The 16,666-nt window shown below is 44.7% G+C and overlaps 1 protein-coding gene across 1 annotated transcript in view; it reads left to right on the forward strand.

Annotated features, from left to right (window-relative positions):
• The window catches only part of LOC139572868 (CUB and sushi domain-containing protein 3-like), a 1,528,140-nt gene that overhangs the window by 706,683 nt on the left and 804,791 nt on the right, over positions 1-16,666 (forward strand). Inside the window, exon 3 of the mRNA XM_071395690.1 lies at positions 1,852-1,964. Coding sequence (XP_071251791.1) covers positions 1,852-1,964 — 113 coding nt within the window. The remainder of the gene's footprint in view (positions 1-1,851; positions 1,965-16,666) is intronic.

Genomic DNA, 16,666 nt, shown 5'->3' on the forward strand with positions numbered 1-16,666 from the left:
GTACTGCATACATACTGTACTGCATACATACTGCATACTGTACTGCCTACACACTGTACTGCATACTGAACTGCATACATACTGCATACTGTACTGCATACATACTGTACTGCATACATACTGCATACTGTACTGCATACATACTGCATAATGAACTGCATACATACTGCATACCGTACTGCATACATACTGCATAATGAACTGCCTACATACTGTACTGCATACATACTGCATACTGTACTGCATACATACTGCATACTGTAATGCATACATACTGCATAATGAACTGCATACATACTGCATACTGTACTGCATACATACTGCATACTGTACTGCATGCATACTGCATACTGAACTGCATACATACTCTACTGCATACATACTGCATACTGTACTGCATACACACTTTATACTGAACTGCATACATACTGTACTGCATACATACTGTACTGCATACATACTGCACACTGTACTGCAAACATACGGACTACTTTACTGCATACATACTGCATAATGAACTGCATACATACTGTAATGCATACATACTGCATAATGAACTGCCTACATACTGTACTGCATACATACTGCATACTGAACTGCATACATACTGCCTAATGTACTGCAAATATACTGCCTACGATAATGCATACATACTGCATAATGAACTGCATACATACTGTACTGCATATATACTGCATACTGTAATGCATACATACTGCATAATGAACTGCCTACATACTGTACTGCATACATACTGCATACTGTACTGCATACATACTGCATACTGAACTGCATACATACTGTACTGCATACATACTGCACACTGTACTGCATACATACGGACTACTTTACTGCATACATACTGCATACTGAACTGCATACATACTGTACTGCATACATACTGCACACTGTACTGCATACATACGGACTACTTTACTGCATACATACTGCATAATGAACTGCATACATACTGTAATGCATACATACTGCATAATAAACTGCCTACATACGGTACTGCATACATACTGCATACTGTACTGCAAATATACTGCCTACTATAATATATACATACTGCATAATGAACTGCATACATACTGTACTGCATACATACTGCATACTGTATTGCATACATACTGCATACTGAACTGCATACATACTGTACTGCATACATACTGCATACTGTACTGCATACATACTGCATACTGTAATGCATGCATGCTGCCTACCGTACTGCATACATACTGCATACCATACTGCATACATACTGCATACTGAACTACATACATACTGCATACGTACTGCATACTATACTATGTACATACTGAACACTAAACTGCATACATACTGCGTACTGAACTGCATACATGCTGCCTACCGTACTGCATACATACTGCATACTGTAATGCATACATGATGCCTACCGTACTGCATACATACTGCATACCGTACTACATACATGCTGCCTACTGTACTACATACATACTGCATACCGTACTGCATACATGCTGCCTACCGTACTACATACATACTGCATACCGTACTGCATACATGCTGCCTACCGTACTACATACATACTGCATACCGTACTACATACATACTGCATACCGTACTGCATACATACTGCATACCGTACTGCATACATACTGCATACTGAACTGCATACTGTACTTCATACATGCTGCATACTTTAAAACACATTTAGAAGAAGACGAATATAACATTACTCTATTACATTTCCAACGGAAAAATGTGTGTTGTGATGTTTTTTCTTGACCCTTGTAGTTTGGTTTCTGCATCCAGCGAAACACATTCTAACTAAGATGTCCCCTTTGTGTCTTTCCCTCTCAACAGGTTAACAGGATTTCAGATCCCACCTCCCGTCACCAGCACAGGGCCCATATTTTCACTACGTCTTACCAGTGACTTTGCAGTAAGCGCTCATGGATTTAAGATGGTTTATGAAGGTGAGAGAGAAAAAAATATTCCCTGTTGTTTTTTTGAAGAGCTGGTCATACATCACTTTGTATTCAGTCAAATGATACTCAGAGGTTGTTAAATTATCGTCTTTAGTAACTAAATTTGAATTTGCATTTAATTAGAGACATTACATCTCCATGGAAAGTGTATATATACAACATCCTAAACATTTTCTCATTTCATCTTCCTGTCTGGAACATGCATTATGACAACATTTGGTCCCATTGACCCGAATCTCATCATTTCCCCTCTGTCCCAAACCATTTCTCTTTCCAGAGGTGCATATCATATCAGAGAGCAGATGGTGCAGGGAATTAGCTGAACTAATGGATGTGCTAACTCATCTCTGTCGAGAGCGGTGCAGAAGTCGACAGAAATGCAGGGGCTGTCTAAATATGAAGTATCCCTCTGTGGCAGTAGGTTATGTCTAGGCCCTCTCCTCTCCTCTCCTCTCCTCTCCTCTCCTCTCCTCTCCTCTCCTCTCCTCTCCTCTCCTCTCCTCTCCTCTCCTCTCTTCTCTTCTCTTCTCTTCTCTTCTCTTCTCTTCTCTTCTCTTCTCTTCTCTTCTCCTCTCTTCTCTTCTCTTCTCTTCTCTTCTCTTCTCTTCTCTTCTCTTCTCTTCTCTTCTCTTCTCTTCTCTTCTCTTCTCTTCTCTTCTCTTCTCTTCTCTTCTCCTCTCCTCTCCTCTCCCCTGTTCTCCTCTTCTCTCTTCTCCTCTTTATCCCCTCTCTACTCTATCCTCTGCCCCCTCTCATTCTTGTGATTTTAGCTCAGTGAGGCTCTTAATGACTCAGATATGATTTTAGCTCAGTGATGCTCCTAGTGACTCAGATATGATTTTAGCTCAGTGGTGGTCACAGAGGCCCTGGTCAAAAGTAGTGCACTATAGAGGGAATAGGGTGTCATTTGGGACACAGACGAGGAGATGGAATCTCATTGTATTACCTGTCATTCATCCATCAATGGAGCAGAGAGAAAAGCAGGTTTGACTCTCAGTGTGTTTATACTGGTTAATGGGTCTCAAACATTCCTCTCCTCTTCTCTCCTCTCCTCTAGTTAATGTGTCTCAGGCAGTCCTTTGTCTCCTCTCCTCTCCTCTCCTCTCCTCTCCTCTCCTCTCCTCTCCTCTCCTCTCCTCTCCTCTCCTCTCCTCTCCTCTCCTCTCCTCTCCTCTCCTCTCCCCTGTTTTAGCAGGGAGTGTGAACCTCATACTGCCCTGAAAACGGTAGTTTTCTGAAGAGATTGGTTAACTAGTTATACTTATAGACAGTAGCTTGGATGAGATGTGTGTCTATCTTGAAGTGTCCGTATTTTATTAGCACCACTGCAGAGCTATTATCTACTGTATCAGCACAAGCCATGTATTTTCCTCAGAATAGGTTTCTGGATCACAGTTGATCCATAATGTATCTCTAATACTTTATGTTTTCGTTGTTGACGTCCCCGTGGATGTTGTCCTTCAAGAGTGAAAACCTTCTCTCTGCTGTGTTTACAAGTTGTCTAGCTCTGTGTTGTGTGTGTGTGTGTGTGTGTGTGTGTGTGTGTGTGTGTGTGTGTGTGTGTGTGTGTGTGTGTGTGTGTGTGTGTGTGTGTGTGTGTGTGTGTGTGTGTGTGTGTGTGTGTGTGTGTGTGTGTGTGTGTGTGTGTGTGTGTGTGTGTGTGTGTGTGTGTGTGATGAGGGTTGACTAATCCTGCTGCTATGAAACCCCAGCCATTCCCAGCAATGTAGTACAGGGCCCCTGTGGGAGAGTTATGTTGCTCAGCACAAACACACACACACACACACACACACACACACACACACACACACACACACACACACACACACACACACAGTGCCACTCCGCACCCTCATCTTCTTCAAAGGGCTACACGGTCATTAGCTATACAGGGAAATAAATAGCTCTCCCCCTAGAGAGACCTCTGAGCCAACTACCTCATTTACTTGTTCACATAACTCACACGGTGTCGTCCCAGATGGCACCCTATTCCCTCTGTGTCTCTCTGTGCAGCAAAGAGCCCTGGTCAGAAGTAGTGTACTATAATAGGAGTAGTGTTTGGGTTGCAGACCCTAGTGTTCAGTTTGGGTTGCTGACCCTAGTGTTCCGTTTGGGTCGCAGCCCCTAGTGTTCCGTTTGGGTTGCAGCCCCTAGTGTTCCGTTTGGGTTGCAGCCCCTAGTGTTCCGTTTGGGTTGCAGCCCCTAGTGTTCCATTTGGGTTGCAGCCCCTTGTGTTCCGTTTGGGTTGCAGCCCCTAGTGTTCCGTTTGGGTTGCAGGCCCTAGTGTTCCGTTTGGGTTGCAGCCCCTAGTGTTCCGTTTGGGTTGCAGGCCCTAGTGTTCCGTTTGGGTTGCAGCCCCTAGTGTTCCGTTTGGGTTGCAGCCCCTAGTGTTCCGTTTGGGTTGCAGCCCCTAGTGTTCCGTTTGGGTTGCAGCCCCTATTGTTCCGTTTGGGTTGCAGTCCCTAGTGTTCCGTTTGGGTTGCAGCCCCTAGTGTTCCGTTTGGGTTGCAGGCCCTAGTGTTCCGTTTGGGTTGCAGCCCCTAGTGTTCCGTTTGGGTTGCAGGCCCTAGTGTTCCGTTTGGGTTGCAGCCCCTAGTGTTCCGTTTGGGTTGCAGCCCCTAGTGTTCCGTTTGGGTTGCAGCCCCTAGTGTTCCGTTTGGGTCGCAGCCCCCAGTGTTCCGTTTGGGTTGCAGCCCCAAGTGTTCCATTTGGGTTGCAGCCTCTAGTGTTCTGTTTGGGTTGCAGCCCCTAGTGTTCCGTTTGGGTTGCAGCCCCTAGTGTTCCGTTTGGGTTGCAGCCCCTAGTGTTCCGTTTGGGTTGCAGCCCCTAGTGTTCCGTTTGGGTTGCAGGCCCTAGTGTTCCGTTTGGGTTGCAGCCCCTAGTGTTCCGTTTGGGTTGCAGCCCCTAGTGTTCCGTTTGGGTTGCAGCCCCTAGTGTTCCGTTTGGGTTGCAGCCCCTAGTGTTCCGTTTGGGTTGCAGCCCCTAGTGTTCCGTTTGGATTGCATCCCCTAGTGTTCCGTTTGGGTTGCAGCCCCTAGTATTCCGTTTGGGTTGCAGCCCCTAGTGTTCCGTTTGGGTTGCAGCCCCTAGTGTTCCATTTGGGTTGCAGCCCCTAGTGTTCCGTTTGGGTTGCAGCCCCTAGTGTTCCGTTTGAGTTGCAGTCCCTAGTGTTCCGTTTGGCTTGCAGCCCCTAGTGTTCCGTTTGGGTTGCAGCCCCTAGTGTCCGTTTGGGTTGCAGCCCCTAGTGTTCCGTTTGGGTTGCAGGCCCTAGTGTTCCGTTTGGGTTGCAGCCCCTAGTGTTCCGTTTGGGTTGCAGCCCCTAGTGTTCCGTTTGGGTTGCAGCCCCTAGTGTTCCGTTTGGGTTGCAGCCCCTAGTGTTCCGTTTGGGTTGCAGCCCCTAGTGTTCCGTTTGGGTTGCAGCCCCTAGTGTTCCGTTTTGGGTTGCAGCCCCTAGTGTTCCGTTTGGGTTGCAGCCCCTAGTGTTCCGATTGGGTTGCATCCCCTAGTGTTCCGTTTGGGTTGCAGGCCCTAGTGTTCCGTTTGGGTTGCAACCCCTAGTGTTCCGTTTGGGTTGCAGCCCCTAGTGTTCCGTTTGGGTTGCAGCCCCTAGTGTTCCGATTGGGTTGCAGCCCCTAGTGTTCCGTTTGGGTTGCAGACCCTAGTGTTCCGTTTGGGTTGCAGACCCTAGTGTTCCGTTTGGGTCGCAGCCTCTAGTGTTCCGTTTGGGTCGCAGCCCCTAGTGTTCCGTTTGGGTTGCAGCCCCTAGTGTTCCGTTTGGGTTGCAGCCCCTAGTGTTCCGTTTCAGTTGCAGGCCCTAGTGTTCCGTTTGGGTTGCAGCCCCTAGTGTTCCGTTTGGGTTGCAGCCCCTAGTGTTCCGTTTCAGTTGCAGGTCCTAGTGTTCCGTTTGGGTTGCAGCCCCTAGTGTTCCGTTTGGGTTGCAGCCCCTAGTGTTCCGTTTGGGTTGCAGCCCCTAGTGTTCCGTTTCGGTTGCAGCCCCTAGTGTTCCGTTTGGGTTGCAGCCCCTAGTGTTCCGTTTGGGTTGCAGCCCCTAGTGTTCCGTTTGGGTTGCAGCCCCTAGTGTTCCGTTTCGGTTGCAGCCCCTAGTGTTCCGTTTGGGTTGCAGCCCCTAGTGTTCCGTTTGGGTTGCAGCCCCTAGTGTTCCGTTTGGGTTGCAGCCCCTAGTGTTCCGTTTGGGTTGCAGCCCCTAGTGTTCCGTTTGGGTTGCAGCCCCTAGTGTTCCGTTTGGGTTGCAGCCCCTAGTGTTCCGTTTGGGTTACAGCCCCTAGTGTTCCGTTTGGGTTGCAGCCCCTAGTGTTCCGTTTGGGTCGCAGCCCCTAGTGTTCCGTTTGGGTAGCAGCCCCTAGTGTTCCGTTTGGGTTGCAGCCCCTACTGTTCCGTTTGGGTTGCAGCCCCTAGTGTTCCGTTTGGGTTGCAGACCCTAGTGTTCCGTTTGGGTTGCAGCCCCTAGTGTTCCGTTTGGGTCGCAGCCCCTAGTGTTCCGTTTGGGTCGCAGCCCCTAGTGTTCCGTTTGGGTTGAAGACCCTAGTGTTCCGTTTGGGTTGCAGACCCTTGTGTTCCGTTTGAGTTGCAGCCCCTAGTGTTCCGTTTGGGTTGCAGACCCTTGTGTTCCGTTTGAGTTGCAGCCCCTTTTACCACTGAGTTTACTGTGAAACAAGTCTACAGCTACTCTGGCTCCTGTTGTACACTTGAAGATTTTTGTTCCAAATCGTTATATACACCAATTTCTCTCCTTTTTTTTTCATCAGAAATTATTGCTTATGGGTACCTTCATGTGGTGTGTGTGTAAAATACTGCTGTTCTCAGATTTTTTTTATTAATAGATTTTAGATGTGTATTGAAATGGGTTTTGTTTAAAAAAATACCTGCTATATATCCATTGTTGAGCTGAAATGAAATGTTCATATCCTGTATATTTGACTGTGATATGTTGATGTCTGAGTCTCACCTAGTTATCTTAAGATGAATGTACTTACTCAAAGTCGCTCTGGATAAGAGCATCTGCTATATGAGTAAAGTTTAAGTATTTTACATACAGGTCTCATATTACTGTATTGATTCAGTATTTTACATACAGGTCTCATATTACTATATTGATTCAGTATTTTATATACAGGTCTCATACTACTGATTCGATTCAGTATTTTACATACAGGTCTCATATTACTATATTGATTCAGTATTTTATATACAGGTCTCATACTACTGATTCGATTCAGTATTTTACATACCCGGACTCATATTACTGTATTGATTCAGTATTTTAACATGTTTCTAAATATTGATGTCCCAAATGTATAATCTTCACAGTTAAAAAAATAAAAGTAGTTATTTGTTACATGTGACTGTGTAAAACCTAGCAGTACTACTGATTTCTCTGAGAGTGAGGCAGATATAAATTATTACTGTGTAAAACCTAGCAGTACTACTGATTTCTCTGAGAGTGAGGCAGATATAAATTATTACTGTGTAAAACCTAGCAGTACTACTGATTTCTCTGAGAGTGAGGCAGATATATATTATTACTGTGTAAAACCTAGCAGTACTACTGATTTCTCTGAGAGTGAGGCAGATATATATTATTACTGTGTAAAACCTAGCAGTACTACTGATTTCTCTGAGAGTGAGGCAGATATATATTTTTACTGTTTAAAACCTAGCAGTACTACTGACTTCTCTGAGTGAGGCGGATATATAGCGTTTCACAAACAAAACATGATTATTTGTCTCTCTGAAATGAAACCATCAAGTGATAAGATTTTAAACAAATACACGTCTGTCTTTGAACAACCCCCATGCCACGATTCGCTAGTGAAAAATCACACCGATCTCTTTCATAATGAACGCCAATTTACCAACATTTCTGAAAGTGGATATATAGCGTTTTTTAAAATTAAACTCTTCAATTACAAAGTGCAGGTAATTATTTATCCTGTGTTGTCGCTAAATGAAAGGAGGACATCTATTTAGTTTTACTCTGCAGCGTAGACCAGAAGCATTATGAGGTCACGTGCTGCTGGACTGAGCATGGAATTGACTAGAGGCATTATGAGGTCACGTGCTGCTGGACTGAGCATGGGATTGACCAGAAGCATTATGAGGTCACGTGCTGCTGGACTGAGCATGGGATTGACCAGAAGCATTATGAGGTCACGTGCTGCTGGACTGAGCATGGGATTGACCAGAAGCATTATGAGGTCACGTGCTGCTGGACTGAGCATGGGATTGACCAGAAGCATTATGAGGTCACGTGCTGCTGGACTGAGCATGGAATTGACCAGAAGCATTATGAGGTCACGTGCTGCTGGACTGAGCATGGAATTGACCAGAAGCATTATGAGGTCACGTGCTGCTGGACTGAGCATGGGATTGACCAGAAGCATTATGAGGTCACGTGCTGCTGGACTGAGCATGGAATTGACCAGAAGCATTATGAGGTCACGTGCTGCTGGACTGAGCATGGAATTGACCAGAAGCATTATGAGGTCACGTGCTGCTGGACTGAGCATGGAATTGACCAGAAGCATTATGAGATCACGTGCTGCTGGACTGAGCATGGAATTGACCAGAAGCATTATGAGGTCACGTGCTGCTGGACTGAGCATGGAATTGACCAGAAGCATTATGAGGTCACGTGCTGCTGGAGTGAGCATGGGATTGACCAGAAGCATTATGAGGTCACGTGCTGCTGGACTGAGCATGGAATTGACCAGAAGCATTATGAGGTTACGTGCTGCTGGACTGAGCATGGAATTGACCAGAAGCATTATGAGGTCACGTGCTGCTGGACTGAGCATGGAATTGACCAGAAGCATTATGAGGTCACGTGCTGCTGGACTGAGCATGGGATTGACCAGAAGCATTATGAGGTCACGTGCTGCTGGACTGAGCATGGAATTGACCAGAAGCATTATGAGGTCACGTGCTGCTGGACTGAGCATGGAATTGACCAGAAGCATTATGAGGTCACGTGCTGCTGGACTGAGCATGGAATTGACCAGAAGCATTATGAGATCACGTGCTGCTGGACTGAGCATGGAATTGACCAGAAGCATTATGAGGTCACGTGCTGCTGGACTAAGCATGGAATTGACCAGAAGCATTATGAGGTCACGTGCTGCTGGAGTGAGCATGGGATTGACCAGAAGCATTATGAGGTCACGTGCTGCTGGACTGAGCATGGAATTGACCAGAAGCATTATGAGGTTACGTGCTGCTGGACTGAGCATGGAATTGACCAGAAGCATTATGAGGTCACGTGCTGCTGGACTGAGCATGGGATTGACCAGAAGCATTATGAGGTCACGTGCTGCTGGACTGAGCATGGAATTGACCAGAAGCATTATGAGGTCACGTGCTGCTGGACTGAGCATGGAATTGACCAGAAGCATTATGAGGTCACGTGCTGCTGGACTGAGCATGGAATTGACCAGAAGCATTATGAGGTCACGTGCTGCTGGACTGAACATGGAATTGACCAGAAGCATTATGAGGTCACGTGCTGCTGGACTGAGCATGGAATTGACCAGAAGCATTATGAGGTCACGTGCTGCTGGACTGAGCATGGAATTGACCAGAAGCATTATGAGGTCACGTGCTGCTGAACTGAGCATGGAATTGACCAGAAGCATTATGAGGTCACGTGCTGCTGGACTGAACATGGAATTGACCAGAAGCATTATGAGGTCACGTGCTGCTGGACTGAGCATGGAATTGACCAGAAGCATTATGAGGTCACGTGCTGCTGGACTGAGCATGGAATTGACCAGAAGCATTATGAGGTCACGTGCTGCTGGACTGAACATGGAATTGACCAGAAGCATTATGAGGTCACGTGCTGCTGGACTGAACATGGAATTGACCAGAAGCATTATGAGGTCACATACTGCTGGATGGAATTGACCAGAAGCATTATGAGGTCACATACTGCTGGATGGAATTGACCTGATTTTTCTGAATGGGTTATTTTTTGTTTCCTGTTTGTCATGAATCTTAGCCACACACCTAGAGTTATAATGAGTGTTAATATGCGTTTGTTTCAATCTTGCCGAACATTGCGACTGTAGGATTACTTTTCATATTTTCAGTTTAACATTTGAGCTTAACATTTTTCAGCTTAACTTTAGTCCGCCTTCTGACAGGCCATGTTTGAAATTGCTTCAGTTGGCAAATATAGGAATTTATCAGAAAGAAATGCATTGTAACGCTCGTCCTCCTCCTCGTCTGAGGATGAGCAAGGATCGGACCAATATGCAGCGTGGTATGTATCCATAGTTTATTTATTTAAGCGACGTAATGAAGAACACTTAAACAAAATACAAAATAACAAAACGACGTGAACAGACCTGAACTTGAGAACATAAAACATGAACGCACGAACAGGAAGGAAGGAACAAAAGAACGAACGAACGAACGAAACGAAACAGTACCGTGTGGCGAACAAAACACAGACACAGCAACAATCACCCACAAACAAACAGTGAGAACAGCCTACCTTAATATGGTTCTCAATCAGAGGAAACGTAAAACACCTGCCCCTGATTGAGAACCATATCAGGCTAATACAATGAACCCAACATAGAAACACATAACATAGAATGCCCACCCAGCTCACGTCCTGACCAACTAAACAATACAGAACAAAGGAAATAAGGTCAGGAACGTGAAATGCATAAAATTTGTCTTTGACATATTGTCTATCCATTCATTCATAGACTCTGGTTGGAGTTATAATGTATTTCAATACACCAAAGGTAATATAGTCAGACCTGTTATAATGTTAGCAAAATGCCTCCATTGCATAAAACCAGAACCATGACCGACCAGTAAATCATGGTTCCTCTTAGATTTATTTGGGAATGTGCCGGGCCAGGATTACAGAACTATTCCTTACGAGCAATTCCTTTCGCTATTTTAGCAATGTACTGCAGCTAACTTTGGGAAGAGGGTTGAGAAGCTGGTGTGGGGTGACATATGCTTGATGCAACATTTCATCAGATTCTGATGCTAACATATTGCGCAACAGATGGGGTTTAGACATGTATTTTCTCACCTGCCTATTTGTTGCTAGTTGTTGGCCATGTCACGCCCTGACCTTAGAGAGCCTTTTTATGTCTCTATTTGGGTTTGGTCAGGGTGTGATTTGGGGTGCCCATTCTATGTTTTGTTTTCTATGTTTTTGTATTTCTATGTTTTGGCCCGGGGTATGGTTCTCAATCAGGGACAGCTGTCTATCGTTGTCTCTGATTGGGAATCATAATTAGGCAGCCCTTTTCCCTCCTGTCAGTGTGGGAAGTTGACTTTTGTTAGTGGCACTATAGCCCTGTAAGCTTCACGGTTGTTTTCATCGTTTGTTGTTTTTGTTGGCGTCATTTTAAATAAAAGGGAAAATGAACGCTCACCACGCTGCACCTTGGCCTTCGTCCAGCAACGACCGTGACAGGCCACCTGACATGGAGCATGTGCTTGTTATTACATATATTCTCTATTCTGTAGTGAACTGAATATGAAATGTTGGTTTCTCTTCTAATATGTAAAGAGCTATTTTCAAGTGGATTTGTAAACATTGTGATATGCTGTGAAATGGTTTGATGTGCACATTAACTGTTATACTGTATTGACCCTGTTCATTCTCCAAACAAATCCACCTGATGAATATAGTTCCACCATTAATCCCTCTGTTGGTTATCATCTGATGAATATAGCTCCACCATTAATCCCTCTGTTGGTTATCATCTGATGAATATAGCTCCACCATTAATCCCTCTGTTGGTTATCATCTGATGAATATAGTTCCACCATTAATCCCTCTGTTGGTTATCATCTGATGAATATAGCTCCACCATTAATCCCTCTGTTGGTTATCATCTGATGAATATAGCTCCACCATTAATCCCTCTGTCCGTTATCATCTGATGAATATAGTTCTACCATTAATTCCTCTGTTGGTTATCATCTGATGAATATAGCTCCACCATTAATCCCTCTGTTGGTTATCATCTGATGAATATAACTCCACCATTAATCCCTCTGTTGGTTATCATCTGATGAATATAGTTCCACCATTAATCCATCTGTCCGTTATCATCTGTTATCAGATCATACTCTTGGACGTTGGCAGAAATCCAATCCAATAAAAACTCCTAGACGTAATCATAGACAATACACATGTAATCTCTCGTGGCAGACAGTCCAGATAGCTAGTGCACGCACACAAGATTCGCTTCTGTTTTTGGAGATTTATTGATACGAGACAGAAATGTGTCTCCTGCTTTTTTACCCAAAAACCCCTCTGAGATAAACACACAGAAGGCTGGAGAGTCTGGAGACGACATGTGGTAAATACATTTACTGTATACAAATGAAGTGTGAAAACGGTGACTGGTTACACGAGAACGAGCCGTGGAAAGTACGACAGTTTCTGTTTCTGCCAGTAAACTTTATGATTAGGTTTTCAATGTGTTCTTCACAGACAGCAGTTTTCTCTCTTAAGAGGAAATGTGGTTCTAGGGTCGTGTACCAAAACGACACCATATTCCCTATGTAGTGCACTGCTTTTAACCAGATCCCCATTGACCCTGGTCAAAAGTAGTGCACTACATAGGGGAATAGGGGGCCATTTGGGATGCAAGTCCCCCTAGTCTGGTTCCAGAATAATTAGCTGAAAGCCAGATGGTACACAAGCACAACAATAATATTATCTGCACTCGACTGCAGTATGTTTTCTATCAAACTGCCTGACAGAATAAATCCTTTTAATTTTAATCGCATAGCAGTTATGTTTGTCTGTTGTTGTTTTAACTGAAGTGTGTAATTATTATATTAATTCACAGTGATTGATATTCAACATATTGTACTCTGTCCTCAGTAGCAGTACATAGACAATCAAAATATGTATTTCTCCTTTATTTAACCAGGTAGGCTAGTTGAGAACAAGTTCTCATTTACAACTGCGACCTGGCCAAGAATAAAGCAAAGCAGTGTGACACAAACAAACAACAACACAGAGTTACACATGGAATAAACAAACGTACAGTCAATAACACAATAGAGAAAAAAAGACTGTATACGTTGTGTGCAAATGGCTTTTCAACTGTTCTGCCTGCGGCTATGGAGCCCTGACCAGTTCACCGGATGTACTACCTGATGTATGTAATTATTATAGTAATTCACAGTGCATTGACATTCAACATATTCTACTCTGTCTGCAGTAGCAGTACATAGACATTCATTTAAAAAACTAATTTAACAACACAAATCCAACTGATGTCAGTGGTTTAAATTGAAACAAACATCGTTTTTTACATATTGGGCAGGTGTGCCCATGTGTCAGAAGATAACTCCAACCGTTGGACATGAATGTCGTTATTAAACCGGTGGTTACATTCACTGAGAGGTAGATGGGGTTTAACAGTTTAACGTTGCATCACCAATATACACTGAGTGTACAAAACATTAAGAACACGTTCCTAATATTGAGAGAGCAAAGATTAATACAATCAATCAAATGTATTTATAAAGCCCTTTTCTTTTTTTTTCTTTTCTTTTTTACATCAGCCGCTGTCACAAAGTGCTGTACAGAAACCCAGACTAAAACCCCCAAACAGCAAGCAATGCAGATGTAGAAGCACAGTGGCTAAGGAAAAACTACCTAGAAAGGCCAGAACCGAGGAAGAAACCTAGAGAGGAACCAGGCTATGCGGGGTGGCCAGTCCTCTTCTGGCTGTGCCGGGTGGAGATTATAACAGAACATGGCCAAGATGTTCAAATGTTCATAGATGACCAGCAGGTTCAAATAATAATAATCACAGTGGTTGTCGAGGGTGCAGCAAGTCAGCATCTCAGGAGTAAATGTCAGTTGGCTTTTTATAGCCGAGCGTTCAGAGTTAGAGACAGCAGGTGCGATAGAGATAGAGAGTCGAAAACAGCAGGTCCGTGACAAGGAAGCACGTCCATGAACAGGTCAGAGTTCCATAGCCGCAGGCAGAACAGTTGAAACTGGAGCAGCAGCACGGCCAGGTGGACTGGGGACAGCAAGGAGTCATCAGGCCAGATAGTCCTGAGGCATGGTCCCAGGTCCTCCGGGAGGGGAGGGAGAGAGAATTAGAGGGAGCTTAAATTCACACAGGACACCGGATAAGAATAATACACCAGATATAACAGACCGACCCTAGCCCCATGACTCATAAACTATTGCAGCATAGATACTGGAGGCTGAGACAGGAGGGGTCGGGAGACGCTGTGGCCCTGTCCGACCTGTGCCAAAACACAGCCCCCACACCACTAGAGGGATTTCTTTAACCACCAACTTACCATCCTGAGACAAGGCCGAGTATAGCCCACAAAGATCTCCCCCACGGCACGAACCCGAGGGGGCGCCAACCTGGACAGGAAGATCACGTCAGTGACTCAACCCACTCAAGTGACTCACCCTTCCTAGGGAAGGCATGGAAGAGCACTAGAAGCCAGTAACTCAGCCCCGTAATAGGGTTAGAGGCAGAGAATCCCAGTGGAGAGAGGGGAACCGGCCAGGCAGAGACAGCAAGGGCGGTTCGTTGCTCCAGTGCCTTTCCGTTCACCTTCGCACCCCTGGGCCAGACTACACTCAATCATAGGACCTACTGAAGAGATGAGTCTTCAATAAAGACTAAAGGTCGAGACCGAGTCTGCGTCTCTCACATGGGTAGGCAGACAATTCCATAAAAATGGAGCTCTATAGGAGAAAGCCCTGCCTCCAGCTGTTTGCTTAGAAATTCTAGGGACAATAAGGAGGCCTGCGTCTTGTGATCGTAGCGTACGTGTAGGTATGTACGGCAGGACCAACTCGGAAAGATAGGAGCAAGCCCATGTAATGTGTTGTAGGTTAGCAGTAAAACCTTGAAATCAGCCCTAGCCTTAACAGGAAGCCAGTGTAGGGAGGCTAGCACTGGAGTAATATGATCAAATTTTGGGGTTCTAGTCAAGATTCTAGCAGCCGTGTTTAGCACTAACTGAAGTTTATTTAGTGCTTTATCCGGGTAGCTGGAAAGTAGAGCATTGCAGTAGTCTAATCTAGAAGTGACAAAAGCATGGATTCGTTTTTCTACATCATTTTTGGACAAAACGTTTCAGATTTTGTGCAATGTTACGAAGATGGAAAAAAAGCTGTCCTTGAAATGTTCTTGATATGTTTGTCAAAACAGAGATCAGGGTCCAGAGTAACGCCGAGGTCCTTCACAGTTTTATTTGAGACGACTGTACAACCATCAAGATTAAATGTCTGATCCAACAAAATATCTCTTTGTTTCTTGGGACCTTAAAACAAGCATCTCTGTTTTGTCAGAGTTTAAAAGTAAAACCTTTGCCGCCATTCACTTCCTTATGAAACGTCTGAAACACAGGCTTCCAGGGAGGGCGATTTTGGGGCTTCACCATGTTTCATCGAAATATACAGCTGTATATCGTCCGCATTGCAGTGAAAGTTAACATTATGTTTCCGAATGACATCACCAAGAGGTAGAATATATAGTGAAAACAATAGTGGTCCTTAAACGGAACCTTGAGGAACACCGGAATTTACAGTTGATTTGTCAGAGGACAAACCATTCACAGAGACAAACTGATATCTTTCCGACAGATAAGATATAAACCAGAACTTGTCCGTGTAGACCAATTTGGGTTTCCAATCTCTCCAAAAGAATGTAGTGATTGATGGTATCAAAAGCAGCACTAAGGTCTATGAGTACGAGGACAGATGCAGAGCCTTGGTCTGCATGTCAATCTCTCCTGTCTCAAAGTGGAGGAGAGATTGACTTCATCACTACTTGTATTTGTGAGAGGTATTGACATGTTGAAAGCACCGAGCTGTCTGTTTAAACGACTACCACACAGCTCGGACACCCCATGCGTACCCCCACAAGACATGCCACCAGAGGCCTCTTCACAGTCCTCAAGTCCAGAACAGACTATGGGAGGCGCACAGTACTACATAGAGCCATGACTACATGGAACTCTGTTCCACATCAGAAAACTGAGGCAGGCAGTAGAATCAGATTTTAAAAAACAGATAAAAAAACACCTTATGGAACAGCGGAGACTGTGAAGAAACACAAATATAGGCCAAGACACATGCATACACACACACGATAACAGTCACACTATACACATATGTAAACATGGATTTTGTGTTGTAGATATGTGGTAGTGGAGTAGGGGCCTGAGGGCACACACTTAATGTGTTGGGAAATCTGTTATGAATGTATTGTTGTATAATTGTATAACTGCCATAATTTTGCTGGATCCCAGGAAGAGTAGCTGCTGCCTTGGCAGGAACTAATGGGGATCCATAATAAACCCCAGGAAGAGTAGCTGCTGCCTTGGCAGGAACTAATGGGGATCCATAATAAACCCCAGGAAGAGTAGCTGCTGCCTCGGCAGGAACTAATGGGGATCCATAATAAACCCCAGGAAGAGTAGCTGCTGCCTCGGCAGGAACTAATGGGGATCCATAATAAACACCAGGAAGAGTAGCTGCTGCCTTGGCGTGAACTAATGGGGATCCATAATAAACACCAGGAAGAGTAGCTGCTGCCTCGGCAGGAACTAATGGGGATCCATAATAAACACGAGGAAGAGAAGCTGCTGCCTTGGCAGGAACTAACGGGGATCCATAATAAACACCAGGAAGAGTAGCT

The sequence above is a fragment of the Salvelinus alpinus genome, chromosome 4 (assembly GCF_045679555.1).
Source record: "Salvelinus alpinus chromosome 4, SLU_Salpinus.1, whole genome shotgun sequence".
Taxonomy (NCBI): domain Eukaryota; kingdom Metazoa; phylum Chordata; class Actinopteri; order Salmoniformes; family Salmonidae; genus Salvelinus; species Salvelinus alpinus.